This window comes from Acanthopagrus latus, chromosome 5 (assembly GCF_904848185.1).
Source record: "Acanthopagrus latus isolate v.2019 chromosome 5, fAcaLat1.1, whole genome shotgun sequence".
Classification (NCBI taxonomy): Eukaryota; Metazoa; Chordata; class Actinopteri; order Spariformes; family Sparidae; genus Acanthopagrus; species Acanthopagrus latus.
This window is the reverse complement of record NC_051043.1, coordinates 11474384-11490290: the sequence shown is the minus strand read 5'-3', so window position 1 is coordinate 11490290 and position 15907 is coordinate 11474384. Positions and strand designations below refer to the sequence as shown.

General features: G+C 41.4%; 3 protein-coding genes across 5 annotated transcripts; all 3 read left to right on the top strand.

Moving 5' to 3' along the window:
• The first annotated feature begins 32 nt into the window (after positions 1-32).
• On the top strand, positions 33-5189 carry zbtb26 (zinc finger and BTB domain containing 26). Of its 3 annotated transcripts, none has more exons than XM_037097316.1 (2): positions 33-163; positions 2650-5189. In XM_037097316.1, the coding sequence occupies exon 2, from the start codon at positions 2676-2678 to the stop codon at positions 3978-3980; it is 1305 nt and encodes a 434-aa protein (XP_036953211.1). In that variant the 5' UTR covers positions 33-163; positions 2650-2675; the 3' UTR covers positions 3981-5189. The 3 variants fall into 3 exon arrangements, with proteins under 3 accessions (XP_036953211.1, XP_036953212.1, XP_036953210.1); XM_037097317.1 differs by having other exon boundaries at positions 34-163; positions 2653-5189; XM_037097315.1 differs by lacking the exon at positions 33-163 and adding an exon at positions 183-288.
• Positions 5190-6041: 852 nt separating this feature from the next.
• On the top strand, positions 6042-11367 carry p2rx4b (purinergic receptor P2X, ligand-gated ion channel, 4b). Its single transcript, XM_037097321.1, has 12 exons — positions 6042-6335; positions 6833-6980; positions 7160-7231; positions 7907-7979; positions 8072-8168; positions 8244-8324; positions 8449-8590; positions 9004-9140; positions 9237-9330; positions 9427-9492; positions 9565-9669; positions 10228-11367. The coding sequence occupies exons 1-12, from the start codon at positions 6193-6195 to the stop codon at positions 10258-10260; spliced, it is 1191 nt and encodes a 396-aa protein (XP_036953216.1). The 5' UTR covers positions 6042-6192; the 3' UTR covers positions 10261-11367.
• Positions 11368-11532: 165 nt separating this feature from the next.
• gucd1 (guanylyl cyclase domain containing 1) lies at positions 11533-15305 on the top strand. The gene is made up of 6 exons (XM_037097320.1): positions 11533-11884; positions 12009-12093; positions 12232-12397; positions 12494-12585; positions 12692-12933; positions 14100-15305. Exons 1-6 carry the CDS (start codon positions 11878-11880, stop codon positions 14189-14191), a joined length of 684 nt encoding a protein of 227 aa, XP_036953215.1. The 5' UTR covers positions 11533-11877; the 3' UTR covers positions 14192-15305.
• Positions 15306-15907: the final 602 nt, after the last annotated feature.

The window sequence follows — 15907 nt, the reverse complement described above, 5'->3', positions numbered from 1 at the left end:
GAGGAGGAGGAGGAGGAGGAGGAGGAGGAGGAGGTGTGATCCCAGGATCTGTACTGGGCCTTTAAATGGATTTTGCATCTGGAGCAGTTCCTCCATATCCCCACACAGACACGGGCCAATGTGCGACCGATGACTGCCCACCTTTAACGGCTTTGTTTACAAGGTAAGCAGGTACACAGCACTTACTGCGGTTTCAACAACACTAATAACATCGCAGTGTGGATAGTTAGTTAGCTGTGGAGCTGCATGTTCTCAGACAGCCTCAGATGTCTGCTGAGGAGAGGAGGAGTAAGTAGGCCGAAAGAAACATGGAGGCGACTTGTGATTGATTGTTTTCATGGATACAGCTGACCTAGAGTCACTGTATACAAGATTACCTTTGTGTCTTACTGTATTGTAAATATTAACACCAGCGGCCGCTATTTTCTTCAAAGGAAAGTCAATCTATAAACCTTGCCGTTGGCGCTAAGCTAACATCGATGCGACCAGTCGGCAACAGTCGAGCTCCGCTTAGAAATTATACTATTATATATTAGCGTGTTATTTATCAGCAAACCAGATGAGCATGTCACTCTTTAGAGTGTTGTAGACCTCTTTCGCTCTTTTCATGTAATTCGGCTGAGAGATGTCATCGTTTTTCAACTATATTTCAGCTTTTTCTGTGAAAATCTGTTGTTGATGTTAGCGCCAAGTGAACTGTTTCACGCCAGCCAACGTTTGGTGGAAGTTGATAGTGAATATTCTTAGGGACTATTTGTTTTAGTGGGTGAACGGTGAACTAAAGAGTGGACATAGTTTACGATGAAAAGTTTAATAACGAATAATTAATTCACTTGCTAGCTAGTTAATGACAGACACGCTAGCTCTGTTAAATTGGTAGGTTTTTGAACAGAGTCTGGTTTATGTTTTCATCCAGGAGAGGAGCATGGGCCAGGTTTTCAGGTTTTGATCATATCATAATACACTATATTACCAAAAGTATTCGCTCACCTGCCTTTACTCATTCTATGAACTGAAGTGCCATCCCATTCCTAACTCATAGAATTCAATATGATGTCGGTCCACCTTTTGCAGCTATTACAGCTTCAACTCTTCTGGGAAGACTGTCCACAAGGTTGAGGAGAGTGTTTATAGGAATTTTTGACCATTCTTCCAAAAGCGCATTGGTGAGGTCACACACTGATGTTGGTCGAGAAGGCCTGGCTCTCAGTCTCCGCTCTAATTCATCCCAAAGGTGTTCTATCGGGTTCAGGTCAGGACTCTGTGCAGGCCAGTCAAGTTCATCCACACCAGACTCTGTCATCCACGTCTTTATGGACCTTGCTTTGTGCACTGGTGCACAGTCATGTTGGAAGAGGAAGGGGCCCGCTCCAAACTGTTCCCACAAGGTTGGGAGCATGGAATTGTCCAAAATGTTTTGGTATCCTGAAGCATTCAATGTTCCTTTCACTGGAACTAAGGGGCCAAGCCCAGCTCCTGAAAAACAACCCCATACCATAATTCCTCCTCCACCAAATTTCACAGTTGGCACAATGCAATCTGAAATGTACCGTTGTCCTGGCAACCTCCAAACCCAGACTCGTCCATCAGATTGCCAGATGGAAAAGCGTGATTCATCACTCCAGAGAACGCGTCTCCACTGCTCTAGAGGCCAGTGACGGCGTGCTTTACACCATTGCATCCGACGCCTTGCATTGCACTTGGTGATGTGTGGCTTGGCTGCAGCTGCTCGGCCATGGAAACCCATTCCATGAAGCTCTCTGCGTACTGTACTTGGGCTAATCTGAAGGTCACATGAAGTTTGTAGCTCTCTAGCAATTGACTGTGCAGAAAGTCGGCGACCTCTTTGCACTATGCGCTTCAGCATCCGCTGACCCCTCTCCGTCACTTTACGTGGCCTACCACTTCGTGGCTGAGTTGCTGTTGTTCCCAAACGCTTCCATTTTGTTATAATAGAGCTGACAGTTGACTGTGGAATATTTAGGAGCGAGGAAATTTCACGACTGGATTTGTTGCACAAGTGGCATCCTATGACAGTTCCACGCTGGAATTCACTGAGCTCCTGAGAGCGGCCCATTCTTTCACAAATGTCTTGTTTCACAGTCTGCATGCCTGAGTGCTTGAATTTATACACCTGGGGCCAGGCCAAGTGATTAGAACACCTGATTCTGATCATTTGAATGGGTGAGCGAATACTTTTGGTAATATAGTGTATGTTGATGGTTGGCGGTATTTTTTTTTGTTTTTTGTTTTTTAAATAAGCTCTTTGTTTTAAATGTGTCTGTTAAATTGATCAGATTTTTTATTTTTTTTTATTTTTTCTATATCTATATCATTAGAATATTTGGTGTCATTATCTATGAGTTAAAAAAGTTGCTCAAAGCTGTCTAATAAATAAATGGAGTAAAAGTACAATATTTGACTTTGAGATGTAGTTAAGTAGAAGTGGCCTATAAAATTTAACAAAATGGAAATACTCAAACAAAGCTAAAGTAGGCTTAACTCAAGTGTATATTTAAGTATAACTGTAACAGGTAATTCTTCCTGCCATGTAAACTACTTTTAGCTCAAGACAAAATGTCAAATTCACTAAATTTCCAGTGTGCAACTGTTCAGTAGAGATGATACAGTCTCTGTATGCGTTCTCAGCAGGTGCTGCTGGCTGTCGGTTCACTATGGCGCAGAACCAGGTGATTCTGCAGTTCCGCTTCGCCACATTTGGGGATTCCATGCTGCAGAAGATGAACCTCCTGCGCCACCAGAGACGCTTCTGTGATGTCACCGTACGCATCAACCAGCTGGAGGTCCCTGGTCACAAGGTGGTGTTTGCCGCTGGCTCGTCGTTCCTGAGGGACCAGTTCATCCTGCAGCAGGACTCCAGGGCGGTTCAGATCTCCATGATCCAGGAGGCGGAGGTGGGCCGGCAGCTGCTGCTGTCCTGCTACACCGGCCAGCTGGAGTTTCCTGAGCTGGAGCTGGTGCATTACCTGACAGTGGCCAGCTTCCTTCAAATGGGCCACATTGTGGAGCAATGCACTCAGGCGCTCAGCAAGTTCATTAAACCTCAGCCTTCACGACAGCTGGAGATGGAGGTGGATATGAGAAGGGAGAAGCGGGAGGAGGGTTTATCCTCTCAGGCCAAGAGAGAGCAAGAGCACTCCCAGGTCCGGACTGTCCACGAGGAAGATGAGGAGGTGGAGCAGGTTGAGGACGGCAACAATGGTGATGACGACGACAATGACGATGACGACGATGTGATCATAGAGCCCAAGTCTCCTCTCCAGATCTTAGGCAGACGTCCAAGGCAGGGTATGGTGGAGAGTGACATCACTATAGTAAAAGTGGAGTCTGTGTCTGACGTAGCAGAAAACTCCATCACTGGTCATTTCCCCTCCAGCCCACCTGCCGCCCTGCACTCTCCTGAGCCTCAGCACTCCCTCATCAACTCCACTGTGGACAGTCGTGGCAGTGAGATGGCAGTTCCACCTGGCATGGCCGGATACCCACTCAGTCCGCCTCCTCCATCCCCTCCTGCGGAGAAACACAGCGGGCACCAGAGGAACTACGACAAACCTCTACAGTGGTACCACCAGTGCCCAAAATGTGCCCGGGTCTTCCGCCAGCTGGAGAACTACGCCAACCACCTCAAGATGCACAAGCTGTTCATGTGCCTCCTGTGCGGCAAGACCTTCACGCAAAAGGGCAACCTGCACCGACACATGCGCGTGCATGCTGGTATCAAGCCCTTTCAGTGTAAAATCTGCGGCAAGACCTTCACCCAAAAGTGTTCTTTGCTGGATCACCTAAACCTGCACAGTGGTGACAAGCCACACCGCTGCAACTACTGTGACATGGTTTTCGCTCATAAGCCAGTTCTCCGCAAGCACCTCAAACAGATCCACGGCAAGAACAGCTTCGACAATGCAAATGAAGGCAGCCTTCACGAAGGGGGTCTTGACTTTGACTTTGGCCAAATATGAAACCATTGGACCTTTTACATTTTTAGTAGCTTTGTTGGAAACCATCCGTCATATAAATGGGAACGGTGCAGGCTTTCTTCTTTCTCTTCTGGTGAGAAGCCTGTCAGCCTCGGCCTGATGAGTTAAACTGGAGGACATTAACATGAAAAATAACTTTTCCTGGTCTAATATCACTGTAGCTTCATTATCGTGGACTGTTTTTTATAGTTTTTTCTACAATACATTGTAGATGCCTTCATATCATACTTGAAAATTCAGCACTGAAACACAAAACGTAATGACTGTACATCATTAGTTTTATTAATGAATTAACATGTGTCTGCGTTGTTCAATGGAAAAAAAAAACAAAAACAAAAACAGACAGAGCCGAAGTCACGGCCCTTCTGATTTTCCTCTGGTACCTTATTTTAAAAAGAAATCCTGATTGAATTATGTCATGAATCGCAAGTCATTTCCAAGTCAAGAAAGTCACAGTTTGTCATAACATTAATGAAACGTAAGACCGAAAATACCGAATTATAAAGACTACACAGCCAACAGTCTTGCTCACTGAACTGAGCAACCAGCTGTCCTTTCACAGCAGTGGTCAATGTGACCAGATTTGTTGTGATTTTCATCTTTTTGAGGACCTTTTCTGTGCCGAATTGGCGGCCATGTTGGTGTTGGTGACGTATGTTGAGCGGGACGATGTAGTTCACCAGTGGTGTCACACAAAACTAAATATTTTACTTGTAAGAAAGAAAGAGTTATCTTTTAAATTGACAAGCATCTGACAGTATGTGTAAATCAAGGCACAATTAAATTTAATCATCTTTCCTTTGGCTAAAATACAAAGCTTTTATGAAATAAGGTCCCATGGGGCAAACCAGACGGGTTGTGACTTCAGCTCTGCAAAAAGAAAATATATTCAATATATTTATCATGTTCATTTGTATATTGTGTATACAGTCTACTGTAGCCTTTCTTTCTTACCTGTGTGAATATGACACCATAGCTAAAAGAAACTTGAAAGAAGCTAGTTTAAAACATATTTTATGGTGGGAAAGCTACGCCGCTGACAAAATGGGATGCCAAAGTGTCTATGTGAACTGAAATGGTTCTTTTATACAGACTTTATATCTGAGGTACTACTGGACCAAAGTGACATTGTACCTGTCCTGTGTTCATGCAAGTCGATGTGTGTTATGACATTAAAAGCTCTTAACCAGTGGTAGTTGCAAGTGTTCCTATGGTCACACACAATTCATGCACATCACAATTCAGTATCTGTAAAAACAGCGCAGGTTCTGCACTCCTGACGTTGAATTGTATCAAATAATGAAGAAGAGATGAATAACAAGCACAAATGTTTCAGTGACTGCCTACCTTCCTCAGTGTGCGCCCGTGGTTTTACATGCTTTTTAATCTGAAAGTGGCATTTACATGCCACATGCATTTGCATTTACATGCCACTTTCAGATTAAAAAGCATGTAAAACCACGGGCACACACCGAGGAAGGTAGGCAGTCACTGAAACATTTGTGTGGGGAGTCATTTCAACAGAGTGTCATTGTGTTTGCTGCAGCGTATTATCTGAGTCTGTCCCAACCTGTGAATAGATAAAGTGACAGTGACAGTGACAGTTACACTGTCCTGTCCTGCAGCTTTCACTCAATGTTTGAAGGTGCAAAATTGGAAGAATTTTAGATTTAAACATTCAGAAATTAACTCAAATCATGACTCACAGAAACAGTTTTGACCGTATGTCAAAAGACATACATTAGGGGACCTTATTTTCCTCTGAGAACAGCTTGTTTATTCTGTTATGTAAAAAAATGTCTGACTTTATAGTATAACCTCATTAGTATTGTATTAATTTTACAACACCAAAATACAAGCCACAGGATGAAACCTTTTTAAACATCTTTTAAATAACATGGTGATCACACTTACATCATGTGAATGTTGCTGATTTATTCATTGCAAACTTATTTCTTAGACTAAATCACCTCCACACCTGTAGTCTGGTCAAAAAAGGTGAAAGTGTTACCACCCAGCCCATACTGTATATCATCTGTTTAAACCTGCTTCATGTTCACGACAGGAAAGAACATGCCGAGGCCAAAGACGTGTCGATGAGGTGAATATGATTTGAATACAATGATTTGTATAAGAGCAGCTATGTCCACTCGTCATTACTGCGCAGTCCATCACTGGTGTGTGTGGTGCAGCGATGACCAAGACTGCAGGCTGCTGCCAGGGCTGCCTGCATTATGTGTTTGATTATGAAACGCCAAAAACATTGGTTATACCAAGTGTACGGGTAGGATTTGTCTTCAGGTTCACCCAGTTCCTGGTGGTGCTGTATGTGGTGGGGTAAGTGACATGAAGCTTTGATGCGGGAATGTGGTGTCAGCACTGCACTGGGATTGGGTAAAGCTGTTGTAATGAGCTGCCTGGTGATTTGTTGTGATCAGAGGGTATTGTAAAGGGTATTGTGTAGTTATGGAGAATCATTTTAACATAAACAATTTTAATGAGGTGATCAAAAAATGTTTTCCATAACTGAGCAAACAAGCTGTTCTCAGAGGAAAATAAGGTCCCCAGAACACTGTTTGAAGCTAGAAAGATGGCAGGGTCCACCAAAATGTAAACACGGTTTAGGTAAGTAAACCAGTATGAAACTGTGTTGTTCTTTAAGGTCAGTTTGTTTATTCAAATTATTCAGTCATGGAAACAAAGAGAGTTTGTTCATTAGGTTTGTCTAGGCAAAAAAGAAAATCAGTCGTGTTTATCTTTCTCTTCTGATTAAAACGTATTCCCCAAAACTACGTAGTGCCACTTTAAAGTATGCCACCGCTGTAATCCTGCAGGTATGTGTGTGTGGTGCAGAAGGCCTACCAGGAGACCGACTCCGTCCTCAGTACCGTCACCACCAAGGTGAAAGGTTTTGCCTTCACCAACACGTCTGATGCAGACCCTCGATTTTGGGACGTGGCTGATTACGTTATCCCACCTCAGGTTTCAAATATAAATTTCATCTTTACTACAAACACACACAAACCCAAAGTCCACCCTCCAGCATATCTTCATCTTTGGTTTACGGCACAGCAACTGTGCTGAACTAATCTATACAGTTTGCTTGTGAGTGAGATTATTTCATTGCTTTGTTCCATCTGTGCTTCTGTTCCGCATAACAGGGTGGTGATTCATTCTTTGTGTTAACAAACATGGTTGTTACCCCTCAGCAAACTCAGTCCCGCTGTCCTGAGGTGAGTGACAACATGGGCCAACAATTTTTAGCCCAATGAAGTTATTCAAAATGGATCCCGAAATGTCAGAAACTATGAGAGCTGACTGATATATTGGCTGACTGATAATGGCCCTTTAATGGCCTATCACAGATTTATCTGTTTCAGAGTTTATGTTACCACATATGCATTATTCAAAAATATTTTTAAAGATTATAATAGGTACAAAGATGCTTGGGATAATTCACTGTTTCAGTGCACTGGTGTCATTTTAGATGATAAAGTTTTTTGATGCCTCCATCACATATCATTGCAATTTGCAATCAGCCTCTCTTTCAGGCTCTAGAATCTATATTTAAAGATGTTCATCACAGGTCTACTGAGCCCAAGGCCATATCTTTATATTTATGTTTTTGTCCAACCGAGTGTACAACACAGAAACATGTCCCCATCAAGATGATATGCTCCAGAAGTGTAACTGATGCATTTTCCAACTTATTTCACATATTTATTGAACTGGATGGAAACAATGAAATAAGCAGGCAATTTTGAAGCTTTAATACTTGAATGTAATGGTCATTATTCAGATCCAGCGACATTGCTCAGCTTCAGGCCAGTAAAATGACTACAAATGCACTCTAATATATGTATGTACACAGATTAACAGATGGATGTGTGTTTTTTTTTCTCCTCCAGCTTCCAAACCCATCCACTACTTGTGTGGATGACTGTGACTGTATCGAGGGATACAGTGATCCTCGAGGAAATGGTAGGTCTTCCTCACCGGGCGGCTTCTGACTGGTATGCGCTCACACTTCAGCTGTAAATGATGTGATACTATGCAGATACATATCCACTCAGGCATCCTGACGGGGCTGTGTGAGAACTATTCCACAACTGTCAAGACGTGTGAAGTGATCTCATGGTGCCCTCTTGAAATAGACACCAAGCTGCCTGAGTAAGAATACCTGCAATGTAATAGTATTCATAGTATACAGTAGATATGGCTTGACTTGCTGTTTCTGTCCCACAGACATGCGCTGCTGGCTGCAGCAGAGAACTTCACTGTGTTGATCAAAAACAGCATAACATACCCAAAGTTCAACGTTCACAGGTCAGCGTTTCTGTGAAAAAAAATTGTGTGGGGAGACGCAGGATCTTACCAGTCCAGTTTATGTAAACATGCTGCTTTGATTTGTGTCATTAAATCAAACATTGGTCTGCCTTTTGTTTGTCAGAAGGAACATACTGCCACATATTAACTCCTCATACCTGAAGAGGTGTGGATTCAATCGCACAACAGACCCCGACTGCCCCATATTCCGCCTCAAACACATTGTTTCAGAGGCTGGAGAGGAATTCCAAGACATGGCTGTGAAGGTACGCACAGAGTTCAATTCAACACACTATCTAACTCTGTTGAATTTCAGTTGTCAGATCTTTCACAAGCGGTTAAAGGGATAGTTCAGGTTTTTTCCTGTGGGGTTGTATGCGGTGCTCAGGGGTCAGCTCTCCCCCTGTGTGGGGAAGCAGTTCTAGTTGGGTCAAATACGTCTTGCTGTCAGTACCGTTGAGCAGTACAATGTTCTGTTTTCTTGTCGATGCTAGAAGCTGCTTCTCCACACAAGGGGGAGAACTGACGGTCATCTCCTGCAGGTACTAGGAAGAAGTGCCTCATACCACCCCACATCAAAAGACCTGAACTATCCCTTTAAAGTATCATATTTTTCTGCACATATTATAAAACTTAAACAATGGATTTATCGTTCATGGTTTACGCTGTGTTTATACAGGGTGGTATCCTCGGTATTATTATAGACTGGAGCTGTGACCTGGACTGGTGGGCCGGGAAGTGTAACCCCCAGTACAGCTTCCGCAGGCTGGACAACAAAAATCCTGCCAATAATGTGGCCCCTGGATTCAACTTCAGGTAAAAAAAAAAACTAAATGGGAGAAATGCTTATTAATAAAGAGTTTAAGACAGGAAAACACATATTTAAAAAACAAAACAAAACACTGCTTATAGGTTTGCAAAATACTACAAGACCCCCGATGGAGAGGAGACTAGAACCTTAATCAAAGCGTATGGGATCCGATTCGACGTCGTTGTACATGGAACTGTGAGGACTGAACAAATCTTGAAGAAATTAGATCATCAGCAAAAAGGTGTGTTCTCTTTGCTGTTACAAAAGCTGGAGCCTTCTCTTATCTTCCAGGCAGGAAAATTTGGAATCGTACCGACCGTAGTGAATTTGGGTGCAGCTTTAACATTTCTCAGTTTGGTGAGTTGGTCCCTTCAGTTGAAATATTGATTTCAAGGGAACATAATGAGACGCAGAGTGTTTTTCCCTCAGGTTCCCGTGGTCGCTGACTGGGTTATGCTGACATGCATGGGAAAAAGAGATCTTTACAAGAAACACAAAATCACACATCTGAATGATGTTGCTGACACTGAAACAGTAAGTGACAAACTTGATGTTTTCACTAGAGATTATCAGGGCCAATATTCAGCATTTTCCTATTATCAAGCCGCTTATTTTTCTTTCAGACTGCTGATGAAATACACTAATTTTCAAATGTGCTACTTTGGCTTTGACGCAACATCCTCTCACACAATGTCCTGCCCACAACAATATCTGATTGGTAACACATCACAATTAATAGCCTATGAACACTGAATAATCTGAATCTGAAAAGTAACTAGTAACTAAAGTTACCAAATAAATGTTGTGTAGAGGAAGCGTAACGTCACAGAAAACGGAAATACTCAAGTACCACAAAATTTTACTAAAGAACATCCATCCATCCATTATCTTCCACCTATCTGGGGTCAGGTACACCCTAAGGAGCAATACTTAGTAAGTTATACTCACTGGTTGTTTGAAATTTTGACACGAAGATCGCCCTGAAAATGTCCCATCAGTCGACCCCTAGTTTGCACGTTCCTCCCTGCTGGCAGTAATTAGTATTGAATAAAAGATGAACCATATCTGTCACTTTCTATTTTTATAATACAGATGTCAATGGGCACCAGCTATGGAACCCAGTAGCACGGTCACAACATGACTCTGCAGAGGAATCCACACCTGCTCCCAAACGGAAATGGAAACAGATTGCTTCAGCATCATATGAATGATTTTTTTAAAAACTGGTTAAAGAGGCCGTATGTAAGAAATTCAGTTGATAAAAAAATCAACAAAAATTATCAACATAATCACACCATCATAAAAGCTTGATAAAATATTGTTTTCTAACTTTTGTCCTCCATTTTTTTTTTTTTTTTTTTTTTTTTTGATAAAGAGATAGCTCTAGCAGCAGTGGGCGTCGTTTTTCTATTTTCATAATACACATGCCTCTAGAGTGCTGTAGCAATGACAAAATTTTGTAGACTAACCCAAGTTAGCATCACCCTGGTTCCCTCCATAAAAAGCCTGTGGAATTTTTTTTTATTGGATTCTGGAATATCACCAAAAATAATCTCTGTGGCAAACAAGATTATGATACTTACACGTTTTGTTCAGCAAGATGATCTCTACAGACGACTTCCACTTTTGTGATTTTCAAGGCATAAATTAAATTGCTAGAGGTAAAACGCAAAAGTTAGGATATAAACAGATGATATTGCCTTCACATCACTTAAATGCCACCACCACTAAGCATTTTACTATACAGTTACTACAAATTTTCTATAAACTGATCAATGTACAAATTGTGAAGTGAGGAGTTAGAATAGTTGAACTAATACTAAAGTCGGACTATCAAGTAGATGAGTAGATGATGACCTTTAATGTCCCTGACAACCTCTGTATTCTCATTTCTAAACATTTTTAAGACATGTAAGTGCTTTATGAAAAAACTGTGGGACATTTAATGATGTATTTCATGTCACAGAACAAAACGTGTAAATATGTTCAGCCTGCGTTAACAACAGACCTTATTTCAGATGTTTAACTAAAAATTACCTGCAAAAAAACCTCACAGACTTTTAGACGAGGGAACAAGATGTGCAAAAATGCCGAGTGATTTCCAGGTTTTAGGACTATAACCTGCACCACTCTATGAGCACCAGCTGTGGCACTCAGGAGCATGGTCACATGACCTACTCTGACTAATTGAAATGGGAACAGATTGCTTCAACATCACATGAATTATTCAATAAAACTGGTTGAATGTGCAAATGTAATGAATAATTGTAAGAAATGTTTCCTTCCAGTGTCAGTCAGATTAAAGGTGAGTATCCCGCACCGCACGGGGGCAGCACCTCTTTATGATGCAACATAACCAAACACAAGAAGCTGCACCCCAGAAGAAGAACAACAGTCTAGTATGCTAGCGAGCTACTGAGAAGTGGAAGCAGACGAGCCTTTAGGCACCGTCATTTAAACTTGATAAAATATAATTTTCTAACTTTAACCCTTATTTTTTTTTTAGTTAACCGAATAACTGTATGTCTAGCAGCGGTGTGCGCCGAAGAGCGAGCCCCGCTGTGTTGGCAGCTTAGTTAATGTAACTGTTAGCCTGAGAGCTAAACTTGCTGCTGGGCAGCTGGCTTCTCCCAGTTAGCATCGATGAGGAAACCCAACCCCGGCACTGGTGCTGTAAATAAGACTGACCAGCTTGTCTTGAGTTAGCTAGTTGGCTGGTTGTCCTAGAAAGAAATCAACAGAATGACAGGTGAGTAACACGACCTGATATCAACAATTTCTTGCTATTAAGCTAGCGAGCATCGTGTTCTGATAGCAGCATCAGTTCACAGATATTAAAGACCAACTAATATTAACACCTCGGGTTTTCTCAGAGGATGCCGTCTTGCTGAATGTACCCGTCATTCGGCAGCTGTACCACTGGGACTGTGGGTTAGCCTGCTCCAGGATGGTCCTGAAGTGAGTGCACAGTCACGTTTTCAACTTCTAAATCATATATGTGAATCATTTTGCGTTATGTATAAACACAACTATGCCTCTGATAGACACAGCTATGCATGTAAGTCATTTACAGGCTGTCACCGTGTATTGTTGCAGGTACCTCCATCCTGTGAGTGATGAGGAGTTTCAGAGAGCATGCTGGGAGCTGAAGCTCACAGAGAGTGTGTGGACTATTGACCTGGCCTACCTCATGTGCCATCTAGGAATTAAACACTGCTTTTGTACCCAGACTCTGGGTGTCGATAAGGGCTTTAGAAATCAGGTACTTTGAAGAGTCTATGCTGTCCGTGTTCTCCCAAACAGATTTGAATGCACCTAGTTCTGTGTGTGACTTTGTTGTCTTTACTGTGGTTTGCAGTCCTTTTATAAAAAACACTTTGATACAGAAGAAGACCGAGTGAATGAGCTTTTCCTTAAAGCAGACAGCAAAGGTGTGACGGTGAAGAAATGGTGAGTTGTCTGTTACTTATTAATCATATGGACAACCCCCACCTGCTTTTGCCTCAGATAAAGTAAACCTAACACCTGATATGTGTCTGTGATAATGTTTCTGTAGTTCTGTGACGGTTCAGGAAATCCAGTCTCATCTGGAGCAGGGCCACGTCGCCATTGTCCTGGTCAACGCTGTCGTTTTGACGTGTGAGCTCTGCTCATCGCCTGTCAAATACTGCTGCTTCCTGCCTGTGGGTCAGAAGTGTTTCTGCAGGAAGCCAGAATACCAGGGTCATTTTGTGGTTGTGTGCGGCTACAACAGGACCACTGGCTGTGTTTTCTACAACAACCCTGCTTATTCTGACCGTGAGTAAACTCTCATATGTCGAAAGCACAGGCAGGGTGAGCCATTACAGGTTTTGAATAAAAAAATAGTACGGCTAATTGACGGCTGTGGTTATTTGGTGCCCTGACAAAAGCTGTTTCTTACAGGTACACTATGTAATTCTGGGGAATCAGTCAGTAGAGAAAGATCTTCACTATCTGATTTGTTTTATGCCTAAACAAACTGAAACAGTGTTCCAGGGACCAACAGCTTGTTATGGGAAAAATATATATTTCTGACATCAATATTGTTAATATTAAAATTCTGGGTTTGAATGTCTTCAAAACTACATATTGCCCTTTTAATGTATGCATTCAAAACAACAGTTTGAGCAATTGCCAACTATTGAAATCAGGATTACAAGACGAATGTGTGATTAAACATGCAAAATGAAACTTTACACAACAAGATAAAATCCTGCCAGCAGCTCTGTGGGTACAGCATGATCTGAGCTGAATGCCAGCATCATGTTAACGTGCTTATTTTTAGCAGGTGTAATGTTCACTCTGTTAAGTGTGTTTGCATGCTACCATTAGCAAATTACTACTGAGCACAAAATGTTAGATTATAAGGAAGTTTTTAGAGAATTTGGTCACAATCCATTGATATTTGCACTTGATGAAAAGTTAAAGGAGCACTGTGTAGTTTTGGGGGAGAAAGAGAAAGATCCTAATTTTTTTTTAATGCCCAACAAACAAAATAAACTGTCTTTGTTTTCATGACTTAATAAACAAAATTACCTTAAAGGACAACACAATTTCATACTTTTCTGTTTATATGTAGCAGACCCTAGCTTCAACCACTGTTCTAGGACCTTATTTTCCTCTGAGAGCAGCTTGTTTATTCAGTTATGGAAAACATGCATATTTCTGTGTTTGTATTTTTATCTCAGTAAGGATGTAAATATTAACATTCTGAGTTAAAATTTCTTCTTCAAAACCACAAAGTGCCCCTTTAAGGAATCATCAAGTCAGGTTCTGGCTGCAGAAAAATTCTGATCTGTCGAGTAGCTCCTGAGACCTCTCTCAAGATAACAAATGGGAACCTCTTGTTAGAAAACAAGTCAGGAATTACCAAAGTCAACAGGATTCATCATCGAGGTACTGTAATCTTCTGACAGGTGTGTGTGTGCGTGTTTCTCATTCAGGGGTGTGCTGCACCAGCATCAGTAACTTCGAGGAGGCTCGGCGAAGCTATGGGACAGATGAGGACATCCTGTTCGTCTTTAAGGAGAGTTGATGGACTGTGGTGATTGGATTTAAAATTTCACTCTTTGTCAGCTCATCATTGTAGTGACTTGATGCTGCAGGTCAACAGTGTTGGACTCGTGGCTCCACCTGTTGTCCACTGTCTAAGATGCCCTGGGCCATCTTCTTTGGTGCTAATTGCTCATGAGAGGCAGATTCACTGCTCTTATTCCCTTCTATACAGTCACTACTATACAACCCCTGAAGGATTAACAGCTGAGAGGTTCAATAATATAAACTGAACTCTTTGTTTAATGAGCAGCTAGTTCAAATGAATTGTATTGTGTCTTTGTTCAGTTTTAATGACTCTGGTTGCTCATGTATTTGAAGCTATTCAAATGTCAAACTGTGAGCTGAGTATTTCAGAAAATGGATGAAATGTGGGAATCGTGACATAGAATAGGAATTACCAGGAAATAATGTGCACATAATTCAGGGCTGATGATGGCAACATTTAGTATATCCAATTTAGCTGTGCTGTTCAGTAGTGATGTAACTGAAGCCTCACCTCCACCTGCCTTTTGAAGAAATCCTGCTAACTGTCCGCCGCTTTTTATTCTGATGATTTTATCAACAGGGAATACAGGAAGTAGTTGCATTTGAGAGTCTCAGGTAATTAATGCCCAAATGTGTGACATGCACATCAATTGACAAACTTAGTTCAATGCAATACTCCAAAGCATGTCTATGAAAGTCAGTCTACTTGCAGAAGAACACACTGAAACATGAAATCAGTTTCCCTCACTTCACTGGAATGAAAACAGCTCATCTTGTGTTTTGGAGTCATGGCTGCGTTGTTCGGTTGTTTTGATCATGTTGCAGAACAAAAGGTGTAATTTGGACTCCGTCTGTTTGAAAGCAGTGAAGACTGGGTAATTTCCTCATTGTCCCTCAGTTGTATTTTTTAATTTTGGTATTATGTACATGTTTTTTGCACTATGCTTTTCAAACCTGACATAATTGTGTTATTTAAATGAAATGTAACCATGAAATAGCTTTTCTGGATCTATGAAAAGTGATATTCTGGTTGTTACAACCACAGACTTTATTTTTTATGAAACAGAGCTGCATTTATGATGTTGTAATTAAAGAGTTTGAAAATATGACACATCCTTGACTTTTTTTCTTGATACATGAATATTTATTGTTCCTTACATCCACTGACCACTCTATACACCCATTGTCCCTCTGCCAACGTGCTTATCATGAGCCGTTCGGGGTTCATATTGACAATTTGCAGTGCCAAACTAGCATCCTTCCAATTACTGGATCACCCAGTTATCCAGTAATTGGATCAACTGCACGACATTTAATGATGTATTTAATGTCGTAGAACAAAATGTTTAAATATCTAAACCTGTGGAAACCAAGTAAAAAAACTCACTGACTTTGAGATGAGGGGACACAATGTGCAAAAACACTAACTGAATTTTAGGTTTTAAAGCTTCACCACTCTGAGCACCAGCTGTGGCACCCAGGCGCATGATCACAGTACTCTGCAGAATAATCTAAACCGACTCTAAACTAATTGACATGGAAACAGACTGCTTTAACAGTAAATTAATTATTCAAAAAAACAGGTTAAATGTGTAAACATGAATGATTTACACTCCGCTGCTGTTGGCTTATTTGGCCTATTTTGACCTTTGTCTTACAGTGGCTTCTGTTAGCCAAGCATATGATAAGATAGATGGTTCTGTGTAACATT

Excerpts from the sequence above, each read along its gene's own strand:
- zbtb26 (XM_037097315.1), top strand. The coding sequence starts at position 267 with ATGTCTGCTGAGGAGAGGAGGA. Across the intron at positions 289-2,649 it reads GTCTGCTGAGGAGAGGAGGA|CAGGTGCTGCTGGCTGTCGG; the intron begins GTAAGTAGGCCG and ends ATGCGTTCTCAG.
- p2rx4b (XM_037097321.1), top strand. The coding sequence starts at position 6,193 with ATGACCAAGACTGCAGGCTGCTGCCAGGGCTGCCTGCATTATGTGTTT. Across the intron at positions 7,232-7,906 it reads CTCAGTCCCGCTGTCCTGAG|CTTCCAAACCCATCCACTAC; the intron begins GTGAGTGACAAC and ends TTTCTCCTCCAG. Across the intron at positions 8,169-8,243 it reads ATAGACACCAAGCTGCCTGA|ACATGCGCTGCTGGCTGCAG; the intron begins GTAAGAATACCT and ends TCTGTCCCACAG.
- gucd1 (XM_037097320.1), top strand. Across the intron at positions 12,094-12,231 it reads TGCTCCAGGATGGTCCTGAA|GTACCTCCATCCTGTGAGTG; the intron begins GTGAGTGCACAG and ends GTATTGTTGCAG. Across the intron at positions 12,586-12,691 it reads GGTGTGACGGTGAAGAAATG|TTCTGTGACGGTTCAGGAAA; the intron begins GTGAGTTGTCTG and ends ATGTTTCTGTAG.